Genomic DNA, 14,687 nt, shown 5'->3' on the forward strand with positions numbered 1-14,687 from the left:
CCGCAATACCTCAAGGACCGCCTCTTCTCATATGAACCTACCTGGACCCTGAGATCATCTTCTGAGCCCCTCCTTTATGTGCCTCCTCCGCGAGAGATAAGGAGGGTGGTAACACGAGAACGGGGCCTTCTCTGCAGTGGCTCCCCATCTGTAGAATGCTCTCCCTAGGGAAGTTCAACTGGCGCCTTCATTATACACCTTTAGGCAACAGGCGAAAATGTTCCTTTTTAACAAGGCCTTTGTTGATCTGTTTGACATCCTGTACCCTTTTAAATGGGTACACAAGTGGCGCTGTGGGTTAAACCACAGAGCCTAGGACTTGCCGATCAGAAGGTCGGCGGTTCGAATCCCCGCGATGGGGTGAGCTCCCGTTGCTCGGTCCCTGCTCCTGCCAACCTAGCAGTTCAAAAGCACGTCACAGTGCAAGTAGATAAATAGGTACCGCTCCGGCGGGAAGGTAAATGGCGTTTCCGTGCGCTGCTCTGGTTCGCCAGAAGCGGCTCAGTCCTGCTGGCCACATGACCTGGAAGCTGTACGCCGGCTCCTTCGGCCAATAAAGCGAGATGAGCGCCACAACCCCAGAGTCGTCCACGACTGGACCTAACGATCAGGGGTCCCTTTACCTTTTTTACCCTTTTAAAATGTGGCTCTTTTCGGTGTGGGTGGGTGTTATTGGGTTGTTGTTTTTATTCTGATCATTTATGTTGTGATCTTTTCTGTGAACTGCCCTGAGACCTCCGGGTATAGGGCGGTATATAAATTCAATAAATAAATAAATTCAATAAATAAATAAAGTGCCAATACAGGAACCATTCAGACCTTCTGGAGCCCCACACCTTCACCTGTTTTTCAATGCCAGCCTGCTGTCTTGCCTGCTTCCCGATGGGCAGTTGTAGATCATTGGCCAGGGTCCCAAAGGTGCCCGGGTGCCCCTGTCGTCCCGCTGGCACAAACTGGCCCAGGTCCGGAATTCACAGCCAGGTGTGCATTTGTTGTCATCTCAGCTGGGCTCTGTGCTTCTCGCCCACAGGGGATGTCTTTGACTTGGACGGACAACGGGTGGAGATTACGGAGGTAAGGGGCTGCGAGGGGGTCAAAGGGTGGCAGGCGGGGCCAGTGGGCATTGTTGTGGTTCCAGCCCTGCCCGGCACTTCCCAGGACGTGTCCCAGTGTGGCGGCTGAAGTGGACAAAAGGAATTTCGACTTCCCCCCTTGCGCCTTGAGCTTCCCTCCTGGAAATTTCCTTCTTCCTTTCCTCTCTCGGGGGAAGTTCTGGACCTTCTGGGTCAAGGCTGCCATCGCCCTGGAGTTTGGCAGGTTGGTCCCCAGAGCAGCCAGCTGCCTGGGAAGGACGAGGAGCCTCTGCGTGGTCTTTTGTGGTCTTTCTCCAGCCAGAAGGAAGGAAGGCAGATGAGCCCAGAGAAGTTCTCATGGTGGCAACCTTTCTCTCGCCCCCCCCCTCTTTCAGAGTACCCCAAAAGTTGACTTCTCCTACAACCCCCTCGCTGACCCCAAGTTCTCCTTCTACGACCAAAGCCTGGTGGAGGAAGTGAAGGCGGGAGATGTCATCACCCACAAGTTTTTCCGCCTCCTTTCTCTCTGCCACACGGTGATGCCAGAAGAGAAGAAGCCAGGTGAGGGGGAGGGGTGGAGCTGTGCCTCCTGCCTTGCAGGGGGTTGGACTAGATGATTCTCGGGGTCCCATTCTGCAGTTCTGTGGGGAGACAGCACCTCTGGCTCAGAGCAGCAGTGTGGCCTGTGGGGAGAGGAAGGGACCTCGCCTGGGGGTGCTGTGCTGGGGGGCTCTTGCGGGTTGGACTCTGAGGGTCTCATGAGAACATAAAAAGAGCCCTTATGGGTCAGACGCTGCGCCCTGTTCTCACAGGGGCCAAGCAGAAACCCGCAAACAGGATCCGAGCCCAAGAGCAGCGATTCAGAAGGAGGAGGCAGAAAACATGGTAGCCACCCGTTCTCTTCTCCTCCAACATGAATTTGTCTAACCCTCTTCTAAAGCCATCCAAGTTGGTGGCCATCCCTGCCTGCGGTGGGAGGGAGTTCCACGGGTTAGCTATGAGCTCACTCACACTTCTGCTCGTCCTGTGCCTTCTAAGCATGGGTTTTGCCTTTGCCCTGGAGAACCTGCTCTTTAGTGCTAAATTGGAACAAATGGCAGCCTGCTGATGGCTGTTTGTTCCGATTCAGCACCAAAGATGAGGCTTCCCCACAGGAAAGCAGGGAGGCAAACGGAGGTGTGGATCAGCCCTGGGTGCTGCATGAGGAAGATCTTCCTTTTATTGGTCCTGAATCTTCCCAACATTCAGCATCGCTGGCTGCCCAGGAGTTCCAGTGTTATGAGCAGTGCCAGATTGACGTATAAGCCAAACAAGCTATAGCTTAGGGCCCCACTCTCTTGGGGGCCCCAAAAAAATGTAAAGGAAAAAAACCTGGATGTACATTTCCAACATATAAAAAAAACAAATGAAATAAAACCTACATACAGCAACAGTGTTTTGTGTTGTGTAGGCCCCAATGATGTAAGTCCTGGGCCCCGCCTGCTAGCCTGCTCCCTCAAATATCCCTGCTTTGCTCCTTTCTATATATAAGGTGCCTCCATTCTGCATGGACTGGTTGCAGGGCAACATGTGCAAAGGGCTGAGTCTTTGTAAATTGTGTTTCTAAAGGAACTTTTGTTATTGCCAAATACCAATGTGTTTGCATTATTAAGTTTTTTTTGAAAAAAATAATTTTAAGTTAGAGCTTAATAATTATTTGACTATTAATATACTTCTTAATTCTATTTCACTATGAATATACTTCTTAATTGTACTTCAGTTCAACAATTACGTTGATAAAATACATATTTTGTTATGTGCAAATGACTTTAGATACCTATGAGGTCCACAAATTGCTGTCTGGCACATACTCAACACAAAAAACAGCGACAATTTGTTGTTGACAAAGGACAGCTGGACATCTAAAGGGCCCCATTCCCTTCAGGAGCTGAGGGCCTCATCAAACCCCAATCCGGCCCTGGTTGTGAGAGAGGCAGGAAACCTCTCCCTGCCCCCCTTTGTCCAGGCCAGGCATCATTTTAGGAACTTTAAGGGCGTCTCTTCTTGGCCGCCTGTTCTCTCAAGAATCGGTTGCTGCGCTCGGGACTTTTCTGCCTCCCCCTTGCAAGTGACGCTGCCTCTCTCCCCCCCCCCCTTGCCCTCCCTGGCAGGTGAGCTGGTCTACCAGGCGCAGTCTCCGGACGAGGGGGCCCTGGTGACGGCCGCCCGGAACTTTGGCTTCGTCTTCCGTGCCCGGACCCCAGAGACCATCACCGTGGTGGAAATGGGGAAGACCATTGTCTACAAGCTCCTTGCCATCTTGGATTTCAACAATGTGCGCAAGCGGATGTCTGTCATTGGTGTGTGCCCCCTTCCTCCCCTCCCCCAAACCCCGTGCCTCGCCTGGGATTGGTTCTCAGGGAAATACTCTGCACATGCCCGGTCTCCTCTTTGTGTCCTGGGGGAGTGGCTGAGTTGTTTCCACCAGCGTCAACCAGCTGGGCAGACGTTTTCGACGTGAGTTTGACTGAATTGGTGCAAAGCGATTTCCACTACCTGCTCACTATGAAAAAAGGAATTTCTAGGTGGCTGGACTCTTGCAAGAGCTCCAGTTCTGACACCCTTTGAGGGACTGCGTAAGAAAACCCCAGAAGAGAGAGAGAGGCCATGCCCTACAGTTAGGAAACTTCTGCCCATTGGCACATCTCACTCAGTGTGGTCTGCAGTGATGGACAGCAGTCATCCAGGACCTCAGGCAGGCCTCCTCCCCTTCTGCATGCCAAGCAGATGTTCTGCCGCTGAGCCACTCTAGCCCTTCCATCCAGGAAGATCTTGGAAGGAAGGGGGATGAAGTTGAGAGTGGATTTCATGCTCTTTATTCAGCTCATAGTGTTGAGGAGGAATGGAAGTTCCCCCAGAATATCTGCTTTATATAGATTATTGACACAATGGGCCCCACGTGACTGGCTAATTCTGGGATTCTCCTGTAGGCCAATCAGGTTGCGGATTCACTTCCACCTGGTGCTGGATTGGGTGGCTCCTGTGGATCAATCAGACTTCTGCATTCTGAATCCTATTGTTCTAGGACCAATCAGACTGCTGCATTCTGAATCCTATTGTTCTAGGACCAATCAGACTTCTGCATTCTGGATCCTCTTGTTCTAGGACCAATCAGACTGCTGCATTCTGGATCCTATTGTTCTAGGACCAATCAGACTGCTGCGTTCTGAATCCTATTGTTCTAGGACCAATCAGACTGCTGCATTCTGGATCCTGTTGTTCTAGGACCAATCAGACTGCTGCATTCTGAATCCTGTTGTTCTAGGACCAATCAGACTGCTGCGTTCTGAATCCTATTGTTCTAGGACCAATCAGACTGCTGCGTTCTGGATCCTATTGTTCTAGGACCAATCAGACTGCTGCATTCTGGATCCTATTGTTCTAGGACCAATCAGACTGCTGCATTCTGGATCCTATTGTTCTAGGGCCAATCAGACTGCTGCATTCTGGATCCTATTGTTCTAGGGCCAATCAGACTGCTGCGTTCTGAATCCTATTGTTCTAGGACCAATCAGACTGCTGCATTCTGGATCCTATTGTTCTAGGACCAATCAGACTGCTGCATTCTGAATCCTATTGTTCTAGGACCAATCAGACTGCTGCATTCTGGATCCTGTTGTTTCAGGACCAGTCAGACTGCTGCATTCTGGATCCTGTGGTTCTAGGACCAATCAGACTGCTGCATTCTGAATCCTGTTGTTCTAGGACCAATCAGACTGCTGCATTTTGGATCCTATTCAACTCAGTACATAACAGGGGACCCCCCCCCCCCGCCATCTCTGACTCTCTGCCCGCGTGCCGTGTGTCTGTCCAGGGTGGGCAGCAATTCTGGGCACCCTCTCATTTTCTGCCCTTCTTCCCTTCTTTTAGTGCGGCGCCCCGACGGCAGGGTGACCCTGTACTGCAAGGGGGCGGACACGATCCTGTACGAACTCCTGCACCCTTCCTGTGTACCTCTTAAGGAGGAGACTACCGAGTACTTGGAAGTAAGCTGGCAGCAGAGTTTGCATGCAGAGCCTCCCCAGAGCGGTGCCCTTGCGGCGTCCTCTCCACCCCAGCCCAGCCCCTGGGGGTTTTGTGAGAGGGTGCTTTGAGAAGGGGAGTCTCTGTGGCGCTCCTTTCCCCTGACCCCTCCTGTGCCCGCTTGCATCCTTCCAGGAGTTTGCAGGGGAGGGTCTCCGGACGCTGGTCGTGGCCTACAAGGACCTGGAGAGGAAGTCCTTTGCCAACTGGCAGAAGCGTCACCACGAAGCCAGCACAGCCCTGCAGGACCGAGAGGAGAAGCTGTCTGAGTTGTACGAAGAAATCGAGAAAGACCTGATAGTAGGTGGGGGTGCCCAGGAGGGAAGCCGGGCGCTCAAGGCTCAGACACCGAACGGGAGCAAATAGGGATTGGTCAGCCAGGGTGAGGGTTAGCTGAGATTGCTGCCTTGCAGGGGGTTGGACTAGATGACCCCTGAAGTCCCTTCCAGCACTACAATTCTGTGATTCAGCTGTGCAACTTAAGCGGCTTGGAATGCTGTTGTTACTTGTTTATTTTAATTTGTCTGAGTATTTCTAAACAGTCAGCCCATTCATAAAAAGAAGAATGGCAATGAACCATAACATAACATTTTTCCATCTCTGCTGTATTAAGCGGTTGGTCCCTTACCTTTCTCTCCCTGATCTGGCCACTGTGATCCATGCGACGGTCACCTCCAGACTTGATTATTGTAACTTGCTCTACGCAGGGCTGCCCTTGAAGCTGACCCAGAAGCGGGTGCAGAATGCTGCAGTGAGGCTCCTCATGGGGTCCTTGCTGCAGGATCACATTCATCCAGTGCTTTACCAACTGCACTGGCTCCCGGTGGAGTACAGGGTCAGGTTTAAGGTGCTGGTTTTGACCTTTAAAGCCCTATGCGGCCTAGGACCCTCATACCTGCGGGACCGCCTCTCCTGGTATGCCCCGTAGAAGACCTTAAGGTCCACAAATAGCAACACTTTGGAGTTCCCGAGCCTCAAGGAGGTTAGATTGGTCTCAGCTAGGGCCTTCTCAGCACTGGCCCCAATCTGGTGGAACGTTCTGTCTCAAGAGACCAGGGCCCTGCGGGACTTGACATCTTTCCGCAGGGCCTGCAAGACAGAGCTGTTCTGCCTGGCCTTTGGCTTGGACTCAGTCTAACCATTATGTTTCCTTCCCCTTATGGTTTTGATCTATGGGCTACTTTTAAAATGAGGCTGCATTTTAAATTGCATTTTAACCTGTATTTTAATTGGGTTTTTCCCCCTATTATGTTTTTACTGTAATTTTACTGGCTATGGCCGGGGAGGGCGGGGTATAAATAAAATTTATTATTATTTATTATTATAACAAGCAGGCTGGCTTTCTCCTGCTCCGGAGGGAAAGACCCAAACCAGTGGGTTCGAGTTACAGGAAAGGAGAGCCCCCTGCCTTTGGCGCCTTCCTGGCTTTGCCTTTCTGACGCTGCCTGATTCTTCTCGCTGCCCCAGTGGAGAGACGTCCTTCTCCTCCCTCTCAGTGTTTGCATCTCTTTCCCTTTTCTGATTTCCCACTCATTAAAAAGCTCTTTCTTGAGTCCTGGGGCTGGACGCACAATGATGCGTGGCTCCTTCCTGCTCCTGCCTTTTAAGAGTCTACGTGCGAGCGCATTTTGCAAGCCTCTTCCTGAGCCGCCTTCATCTGGGCTGCTTCCCTGGAGTCCCACAGGCCGGCAGAATGGAGCCAGCCAGGGCTCTGCTGGGCCAGATTGTCTTCTGGGAGGTCATAAGAACATAAGTGGCGCCCCCTGGATCAGGCCAATGGCTCGTCCAGTTCAGCATCATCCTCTCATCGTGGCTGAGCAGTTGCCTGTGGAAACCTACCGTTATAAGAAAAAACTGCTCCTCTTCCCCTTATGGGGTATCCAAGAGCCCGTATAGAGCCCTTATGTGGGTTTTCTATTGGTAGGAGAAAAATAACAGAGGCCAACCAGAGAATATTGAGAAGCAAAGCAGCTCGTAAGCCTGATCTTTATTGATCTGTTGCAACAGAGTGCCCCCTTCACACGCAGGAGGGAGGAGGACCCAGAACCAAGGTGTGCCCGCCCTTATATAGACATTTTAAATTGCCCGCCCTGGAGTCCAAGACCACCCCCGAAACATCATACCCACATCACAGAAAGGGCAGTCTACAACAGAAATCTGAGTGCGTTGTTTATCTCCTGTCTGCCAGGTTACCTGATAAGGCCTTATCAATTGCCTTTTCTGGTAGCCTGGCCATTCCTTCGAGGTGGTAAATACTATTCATACACAAATATGCCCTTAAGACAGGATCTGTAAGCGAAAACACAATGAGAAGGCTTTCCCCATTTTCCTCCCTTACTGCAGATAAATATTTGAGGTCACTGGGAGAGTCAAAATGGCTTCAGGATTGCTCTCCTGTACTATTTTAGACATGTGGTTTGTGTACTTATGTACATGTTTGCCTTGTACATTTATGAACACTTATTTTTTATATATATAGGACCTTAGAATTCCTATAACACTACAAACCGGATCTGAGCCACAGTTTAACTCTGCACTGCGTGACGAAGGATTTTTCTTCCATCCATCCTGAATCTTTCAACCTAAGGGCTCACCTGTCCTTCCATGTCCTTAGAAAGCAGGAATCTGAGTGGTTTTTTGTTTGCCTCGCCACTTTCCCCAGAAAACCCGCTCTCTAGCGTTGATCGGAACAAACATCAATCCACAGAAAATGCAGCAGTCATTTGCTCCAATTCAACCCGCTATAGGGCGGGTTTTCCTGGAGGAAAACAGCAGGAGAAGTGACAGTCTGGGTGGGCCCTCAACTTCATTGGGTGTCCGTTGGTCACCCCTTTCAGAGCACCCCTTTGTGACCTCCCTCCCCTCTCTCCGCAGTTACTTGGTGCCACGGCCATCGAGGACAAGCTGCAAGACGGCGTCCCACAGACAATTGAGACCTTGGGGAAAGCGCAGATTAAAATCTGGGTGCTCACTGGGGACAAGCAAGGTACTGCCGGGGGGGGAGATGACACATTGCTTTCAGGCCCCCCCAAAAACAGCTGGCGATTGATTCTGCCCCCTTCTAAGGTGCATCCCAGAATCCTTTGTGACATCACAGGGCGGGAAGAACAGCGCTGCGCTTTCTCAGTTCCTGGGGGTGACTGTGGGCCTCCTCTGCTCCCTTCGCAGTGGGGCAGAACTCCCTTGATCTGCCCCTGGGTGAGAAACGCCTGGTGGGTGAATCTCCAAAGGGGTGAGGCTGGCCCCCTTGCTCCCACCAGCCCTAAGTCGTCCTGGAGTTGTCTCAGCAAATGGGAGGAGCTGGGAAAGAGAGGTGGGCTGGGGGGGGGGGCAAATCCTAGGAATCTCAGCGAGCGCCAAGGAAAATGCGCTGAGAAAATCAGGATCATAAGAGATCTGAGAGAAGCAGAGTAGCGAGAGAGGAGAGCAAAGACAACAGGAGCAAAAGAGAAAGAGACAAAGAGCACTGAAAAGTCAAAGCCCTTTAAAGCGAGTGCAGGGGGGATAGACGTGGTTTGAAGCGCAGGCAAGAAAAATGAGATGAACTGCAAAGAATCCATTTGAAGCATTGCCAACACACATTTAACGCCCATCAGCTCCCCCAGAGAATCCTGGGAAATGTAGTTCTCCCCTCCCAGAGCCACAGTTCACAGCACCCTTGCAAACTACAGTTCCCAGGCTTCTTTGGGGGAAGTTGTGAACTTCAAATGCGTGTTTGAAGCATCTCCGGTGTTTTGGTGGGTTTTCCAAAGGAAGTCCATCAAGGCCGTCTCCAAGCTGAGGTGAGGAGAGTGAGCAAGAAGCCTCAGGAATCCCTGGGCCAATGGGGGGGGCGCAGGAGGGGCTCTTGCCTTCCGCCTGGCCGTCCGGGATGGAGGGGACCCTCAGGTCAGCTGACCCAGCTGATCTGAGTTCATCTCAAGCAGATGCGTTGCCACGAAAGGGGAGAATGAGCGAGGGAGAGTCCGTCCCCCAAGGGCCAGGGATGGATCCCTCCTGGCCCTAACGCTGGTCGCGTTCTGGGGTGCATCTCCTCCTTTCTTGGAGCTGCTGAAGCAGAGGTTGGGTGGGCCCCCGCCAGAGATTCCTGCCTTGCAGGGGCCTGGACTAGGGGACCCCCTTCCCACTCTCCATTCTGTGATCCTTCTCCAGAGACGGCCGTGAACATCGGCTACTCCTGCAACATGCTCTACGACGACATGAAGGACATCTTCTTCATCCAGGGGGACACCTTTGAGGAAGTGCGCCATGAACTCAGGTAAAGGCCTTCTCCACCTATATTGTTTATTAATATCCTTCCTAACTTGCGCTAGCAAGTTTCTTTACTTAGCAGAGTTTCACATTCCCCTTTTAAACGCACAGCAGGTAGCTGGTTGCAGGCACATGTAAGCTTCTCACTATCATACAATTCAGTACAGTGGTACCTCGGGTTAAGTACTTAATTCGTTCCAGAGGTCTGTTCTTAACCTGAAACTGTTCTTAATCTGAAGCACCACTTTAGCTAATGGGGCCTCCTGCTGCTGCCGCACGATTTCTGTTCTCATCCTGAAGCAAAGTTCTTAACCCGAGGTATATTTCTGGGTTAGCAGAGTCTGTAACCTGAAGCGTCTGTAACCCGAGGTACCACTGTATTGAATTGTATGTTCCTGGTAAGTCCCCTTATATCTCTCTTAAAAGAATAAGCACGCCACAATCTTGTGTAAAATATGTATAAGAAGTTTACTCACATTTAGTTCACAGTTGGATCCCTGAAGGCAGACTTAGTTACAAAGTATATGCATGTAGATCTATCCCATAAGGGGATAGCTAGCTAGCTAAAAAGCTGCTCCAGCAACGGAGGAAGTCAAAGAGAGAGAGAGTCCTTCGTGCCCTGTCCTTTTGTTACCTGTACAGGTATGGTCACGCCCACCTCTAGTCACATGCAAAGGAAATATGTCCCAGCCAAGAGGAAACAGGAAGTTTTCTGCTGACAGGACCAAACATCCCCCTGCATGTCCACTCTAGGAAAACAAGGAATGTTGTACTTAACTCCTTCTCATGTATCACATCCCACATGCCCTCCAGATCGAAGGCTGAGGCAAGGCTGCCAGGGGCTACTAGGCAAGAGGGCCCCTCTCTCCCCCCAGCATGCCCCTGACTGCCAGGTGTTGGCAGCCACAGGTGGGCAGAGCGATGCTAAGCTCAGGTCCTGCTGGGGGCGCTACTCCCAGGGAGGAGCAGAGATGGTCTGCTTGTCTACTAGTTAGGGGGTGGGAGTCTGGCTTTGCTTCCTGTTTGCATATTGCTAACGTTTTTGTTATTATTCCCTTCTTTCATTTATTAAATTTATTACTGTTTGGGGGAAACTCCCCGCTGGCTTCCGCAGTGCTTGTTATTGTGGGTCTTCTCTTAGGAAAGCGAGGAAGACGATGACGCAGGAGGCCGCCATGGATGACGATGAGATGGACGTCCAGGTCAAGAAGTCTGGCAACTGCAAGGTCTTGCCGGAGGAACAGCCCAACGGGGAATACGGCCTGGTCATTAATGGGCACAGCCTGGTAAGGAGGGGGCAAGGAGCTGTTGCAGGAATCTATGTAAGGGTTGAAAGGAGGGTTGGCCCCTCCAGCGGACATCGTACACACACACACACACCCACTACCAAAATCAACACAATCACTTCTGCAAATGTCCCCACAAATCACAGTTATTCCTGTACATTACCAAATGCAACAATTCACTGATAAATGTATCTATGTACTGGCTCACTGGGGAAACTTCAGAAATTCATATAAAATCATTCCAGTATTGGATTCATGCCATTCCAATGTTGTTCTGGAAGGAAATGGCTACCAAGGGGGGAGCTTGGGACATGAGTGAGGGCAGTCATCCCTCTGCTTGAGTGATAATCTCTGGCATCCTGACACCTGCGTCAGCGGCGGAGGAAGCCGCTTGGGCGCCTGGGGTGGCGCACCTGTTGAATGGTCTCTTTAAATTTTACGGATCATTATTGTTCCGCAAGATGTCTATTTCTTTAAAGGCCAGAGCAGATAACATGACCTAGTTTTACAGCTGTGAAGCAGTATAGCAGGTGCTGTTAAGTTGTGGTAATTAAGCTGTTGGGTATAGTATATAAAGGGACGTGGGTGGCGCTGTGGGTTAAACCACAGACCCTAGGACTTGCTGATCAGAAGGTCGGCGGTTCGAATCCCCACGACGGGGTGAGCTCCCGTTGCTCGGTCCCTGCTCCTGCCAACCTAGCAGTTCGAAAGCACGTCAAAGTGCAAGTAGATGAATAGGTACCGCTCTGGCGGGAAGGAATGCTGGCCACATGACCCGGAAGCTGTACGCCGGCTCCCTCAGCCAGTAAAGCGAGATGAGCGCTGCAGCCCCAGAGTCGGCCACAACTGAACCTAATGGTCAGGGGTCCCTTTACCTTTACATTATAGTATATAAAGAGCAGCACCTAGCTCTCTCGGTACCCTGGTGGATGGGTCATATTGTATAGGTAAAGGTACCTATACAATTATATTGTAAAGGTAAAGGTACCCCTGCCCGTACGGGCCAGTCGTGTCCGACTCTAGGGTTGCGCGCTCATCTCGCTCAAGAGGCCGGGAGCCAGCGCTGTCCGGAGACACTTCTGGGTCACGTGGCCAGCGTGACATCACTGCTCTGGCGAGCCAGCACAGCACACGGAATGCCGTTTACCTTCCCGCTATAAAGCGGTACCTATTTATCTACTTGCACCCGGGGGTGCTTTCGAACTGCTAGGTTGGCAGGCGCTGGGACCGAACGACGGGAGCGCACCCCGCCGCGGGGATTCGAACCGCCGACCTTGCGATCAGCAAGTCCTAGGGTCTGTGGTTTTACCCACAGCGTCCCCCGCGTCCCCGTTGATATATTGTAATTTAGTGTAAAAGGAGTTTTTGTTATCAAAACCTAGCAAAAGTTAAAGATTTATTATTATTATTATTATTATTATTATTATTATTATTATTATTATTTTGCGTTTCTTGAATGTGTGGTCTCCCCAGCACGCCTTCTGCAGCCCAGCTAATACCAGCTAATCTGCAAAATAACCAACAGCGCCCAGGGGTGGGGCGTACTGTGGGGCCTCCGGAGTCTGCCTTCCCCCTCCTACTCAGCTGCCCTACAGCTGGGGGGGGGGAGGCAGCGGGTGGACCGTTTGGGCAGCGCGGAGCCTGCAGGTGCTCAAGTCACTGTGTCTCTCCACTGCGTCTCTCCCAGGAGAGTGGCTTGGGCGTGCTGCAGGCCCCGCGGTGAGTGCCACCTGGCATTTTGTAATCCCCCTCAGTGTGACACCCAGGGTGAACCACACACCCCTTCCTCCGCCCCTGACCTGGGTGCCAGACAGGTAGCCATTTCAGAAACAATTACAAACCCAGATGAAGACCAAAGGGTGTGATTAACTTGGCTGGGAAACAGGGAAATGTAAATATCTCTCTTTTTTTCACTTGATGGGTGTTTGGTGGAGGGCAAGGGACAGGTGAGGGCAAGCACTGATGCTCAGATTACTGCATCCATACCCTCCCAATGTGTGATGCACTGAAGTTTACTCACATCAGTTCACAGTGGGATCCCTGAAGGCAGACTTAGTTACAGATGCAGTGGTACCTCGGGTTAAGAACTTAATTCGTTCTGGAGGTCTGTTCTTAACCTGAAACTGTTCTTAACCTGAAGCAGCACTTAAGCTAATGCTGCTGCCGCACGATTTCTGTTCTCATCCAGAAGCAAAGTTCTTAACCCGAGGTACTATTTCTGGGTTAGTGGAGTCTGTAACCTGAAGCGTCTGTAACCCGAGGTACCACTGTATATACATGTGGGTCTATCCCATATGGAGATAGTCCCAGTGTCCTCTGTCAGCTGAAAGACAAAAGGGCATCTCTAGCTAAAAAGCTGCTCCAATGACGGAGGAAGTCAGAGAGAGAGAGGGTGCAGCATGCCTTGTCCTTTTGTTACCTGGACAGGTTAGGTCATGCCCACCTCTAGTCACATGCAAAGGAAGTATGGCCCAGCCAGGAGGAAACAGGAAGTTGCTGGACCAAACATTCCCCTGCATGTCCACTCTAGGAAAACAAGGAATGTTGTACTTGACTGCTACTTATGTATTGCCTTCTCCTGTTCCTGTCCCCCCCCTCTGTGTGTGTCTCTCCCCCCCCCCCCCCCGCAGGCCTATGCCCAGGAAGGGGAGCTGGAGCTGGAGCTGGTGCGCACAGCCTGCCTCTGCAAGGTGGTGATCTGCTGCCGGGTGACGCCTCTGCAGAAGGCGCAGGTGGTGGAGCTGGTGAAGAAGTACAAGAACGCCGTCACACTGGCCATCGGGGACGGGGCCAACGACGTCAGCATGATCAAGGGTGAGGGCCCTGCAAGCCCATCAGAAGGCTAAGGGGGGAGAGGGGGGGCACCTGGGCCACTGAAGGCAGGATCCAGCCTCAGAGTCCCAGGGAGAAGCGGCTTCAGGACTTCATCGGCTCATTGCGCTGCACAAATCAGCCCGTCAGCCTTCGGGCGCATCCAATGCTCTCATTACTTAAATGTGCCTAATTGGCTGTCAAGCGAGATGCTGCGGTTTCTGAGCAGTGGGGGAAATAATGGGGTTCTTCAACAGAGCTGCCTGGATTAAAAGGACCCCAGGTGCAAAACAAGGGTGGGGTGGGAAGGACACCCAGCCCCCCAGCCCCAAGAGAGGGGTGCCCCACAGCAACTTCCCAGGGACACTGAGCCCCACATGGGACTGTCGCTAGAAGAGGAATCTGCTGGGGGGGGGGCTCTATTGGATGAGGAAGGGGGTGGCCAGTGGGGTTGGGGCTGTGCGCTCTCTCTGGCCCTGATCCTGGAGATTTAAAAGAGGATTAGAGATATCCATGGAGGAGAGGAATAGCGATGGCTCCTAGCCAGGAGGGCGATGGTCTGCCTTCCTGGTTGGAGGCAGCAATGATCCTGGAAACCCCAGGGGGGGGGGGCTCTTGGGCTCGGATCCTGCTTGCGTGTTTCCCATTCGAGGAATCTGCTTGGCCACTCTGAGAGCAGGAGGCTGGACCAGATGGGCCCCCACGGGCCTGATCCAGGAGGCTCTTCTCCGGTTCTGCAAAGGTGGAGAAGGAGGCGAAGAGCCCTCCTTGGAAGGGAAGAGAATCTCTCCTTACTCTCTCAATCCATGTTTAATACGATAATGTCTTATTCTCTTGCTAATTATGCTCTTTCAAATGTGTGTTCTCGACCTTCCTTTGTAAGGCTTTGTTTTGAAATCTTTAGGACACAATTTCAGTTCCCTGCTAACGACATCCTCGCTTTGAATGTCTATGGTGCAGCTGATTTTCTTCTGTAATGTTTTGTTTTGAAATGTGCTGTTTGATGTCTGAATGTAGGTCGTAAAGCGCCTTGAGGATTTTTCCTTAAAAATTTAAAGCGGTGTAGAAACTAAACGAGTCAAGAGTTGACCCTCCCCTCCCCCACTTTGCTTGTAAGAAAGCAGATGTTGGGGGGAACCTGCGTAAGAGAGGTGGGCACAGGCGGGGGGGGGCAGTTTTTGCCCTCTTGGATGCCCCTGAGTGC

At 51.7% G+C, this 14,687-nt stretch overlaps 1 protein-coding gene across 6 annotated transcripts in view; it reads left to right on the forward strand.

Annotated features, from left to right (window-relative positions):
* Positions 1–14,687, forward strand: part of LOC114606451 (phospholipid-transporting ATPase ID-like) — an 87,409-nt gene that overhangs the window by 60,481 nt on the left and 12,241 nt on the right. For all 6 annotated transcript variants that reach the window (XM_028748728.2, XM_028748729.2, XM_028748725.2 and 3 more), the window contains 9 exons: positions 1,031–1,074; positions 1,469–1,634; positions 3,224–3,412; positions 4,983–5,098; positions 5,271–5,435; positions 8,010–8,121; positions 9,288–9,393; positions 10,528–10,672; positions 13,303–13,486. In XM_028748728.2, the coding sequence (XP_028604561.1) occupies positions 1,031–1,074; positions 1,469–1,634; positions 3,224–3,412; positions 4,983–5,098; positions 5,271–5,435; positions 8,010–8,121; positions 9,288–9,393; positions 10,528–10,672; positions 13,303–13,486 (1,227 nt within the window). The remainder of the gene's footprint in view (positions 1–1,030; positions 1,075–1,468; positions 1,635–3,223; positions 3,413–4,982; positions 5,099–5,270; positions 5,436–8,009; positions 8,122–9,287; positions 9,394–10,527; positions 10,673–13,302; positions 13,487–14,687) is intronic.

This window comes from Podarcis muralis, chromosome 11, assembly GCF_964188315.1.
Source record: "Podarcis muralis chromosome 11, rPodMur119.hap1.1, whole genome shotgun sequence".
In the NCBI taxonomy this organism is placed as follows: domain Eukaryota; kingdom Metazoa; phylum Chordata; class Lepidosauria; order Squamata; family Lacertidae; genus Podarcis; species Podarcis muralis.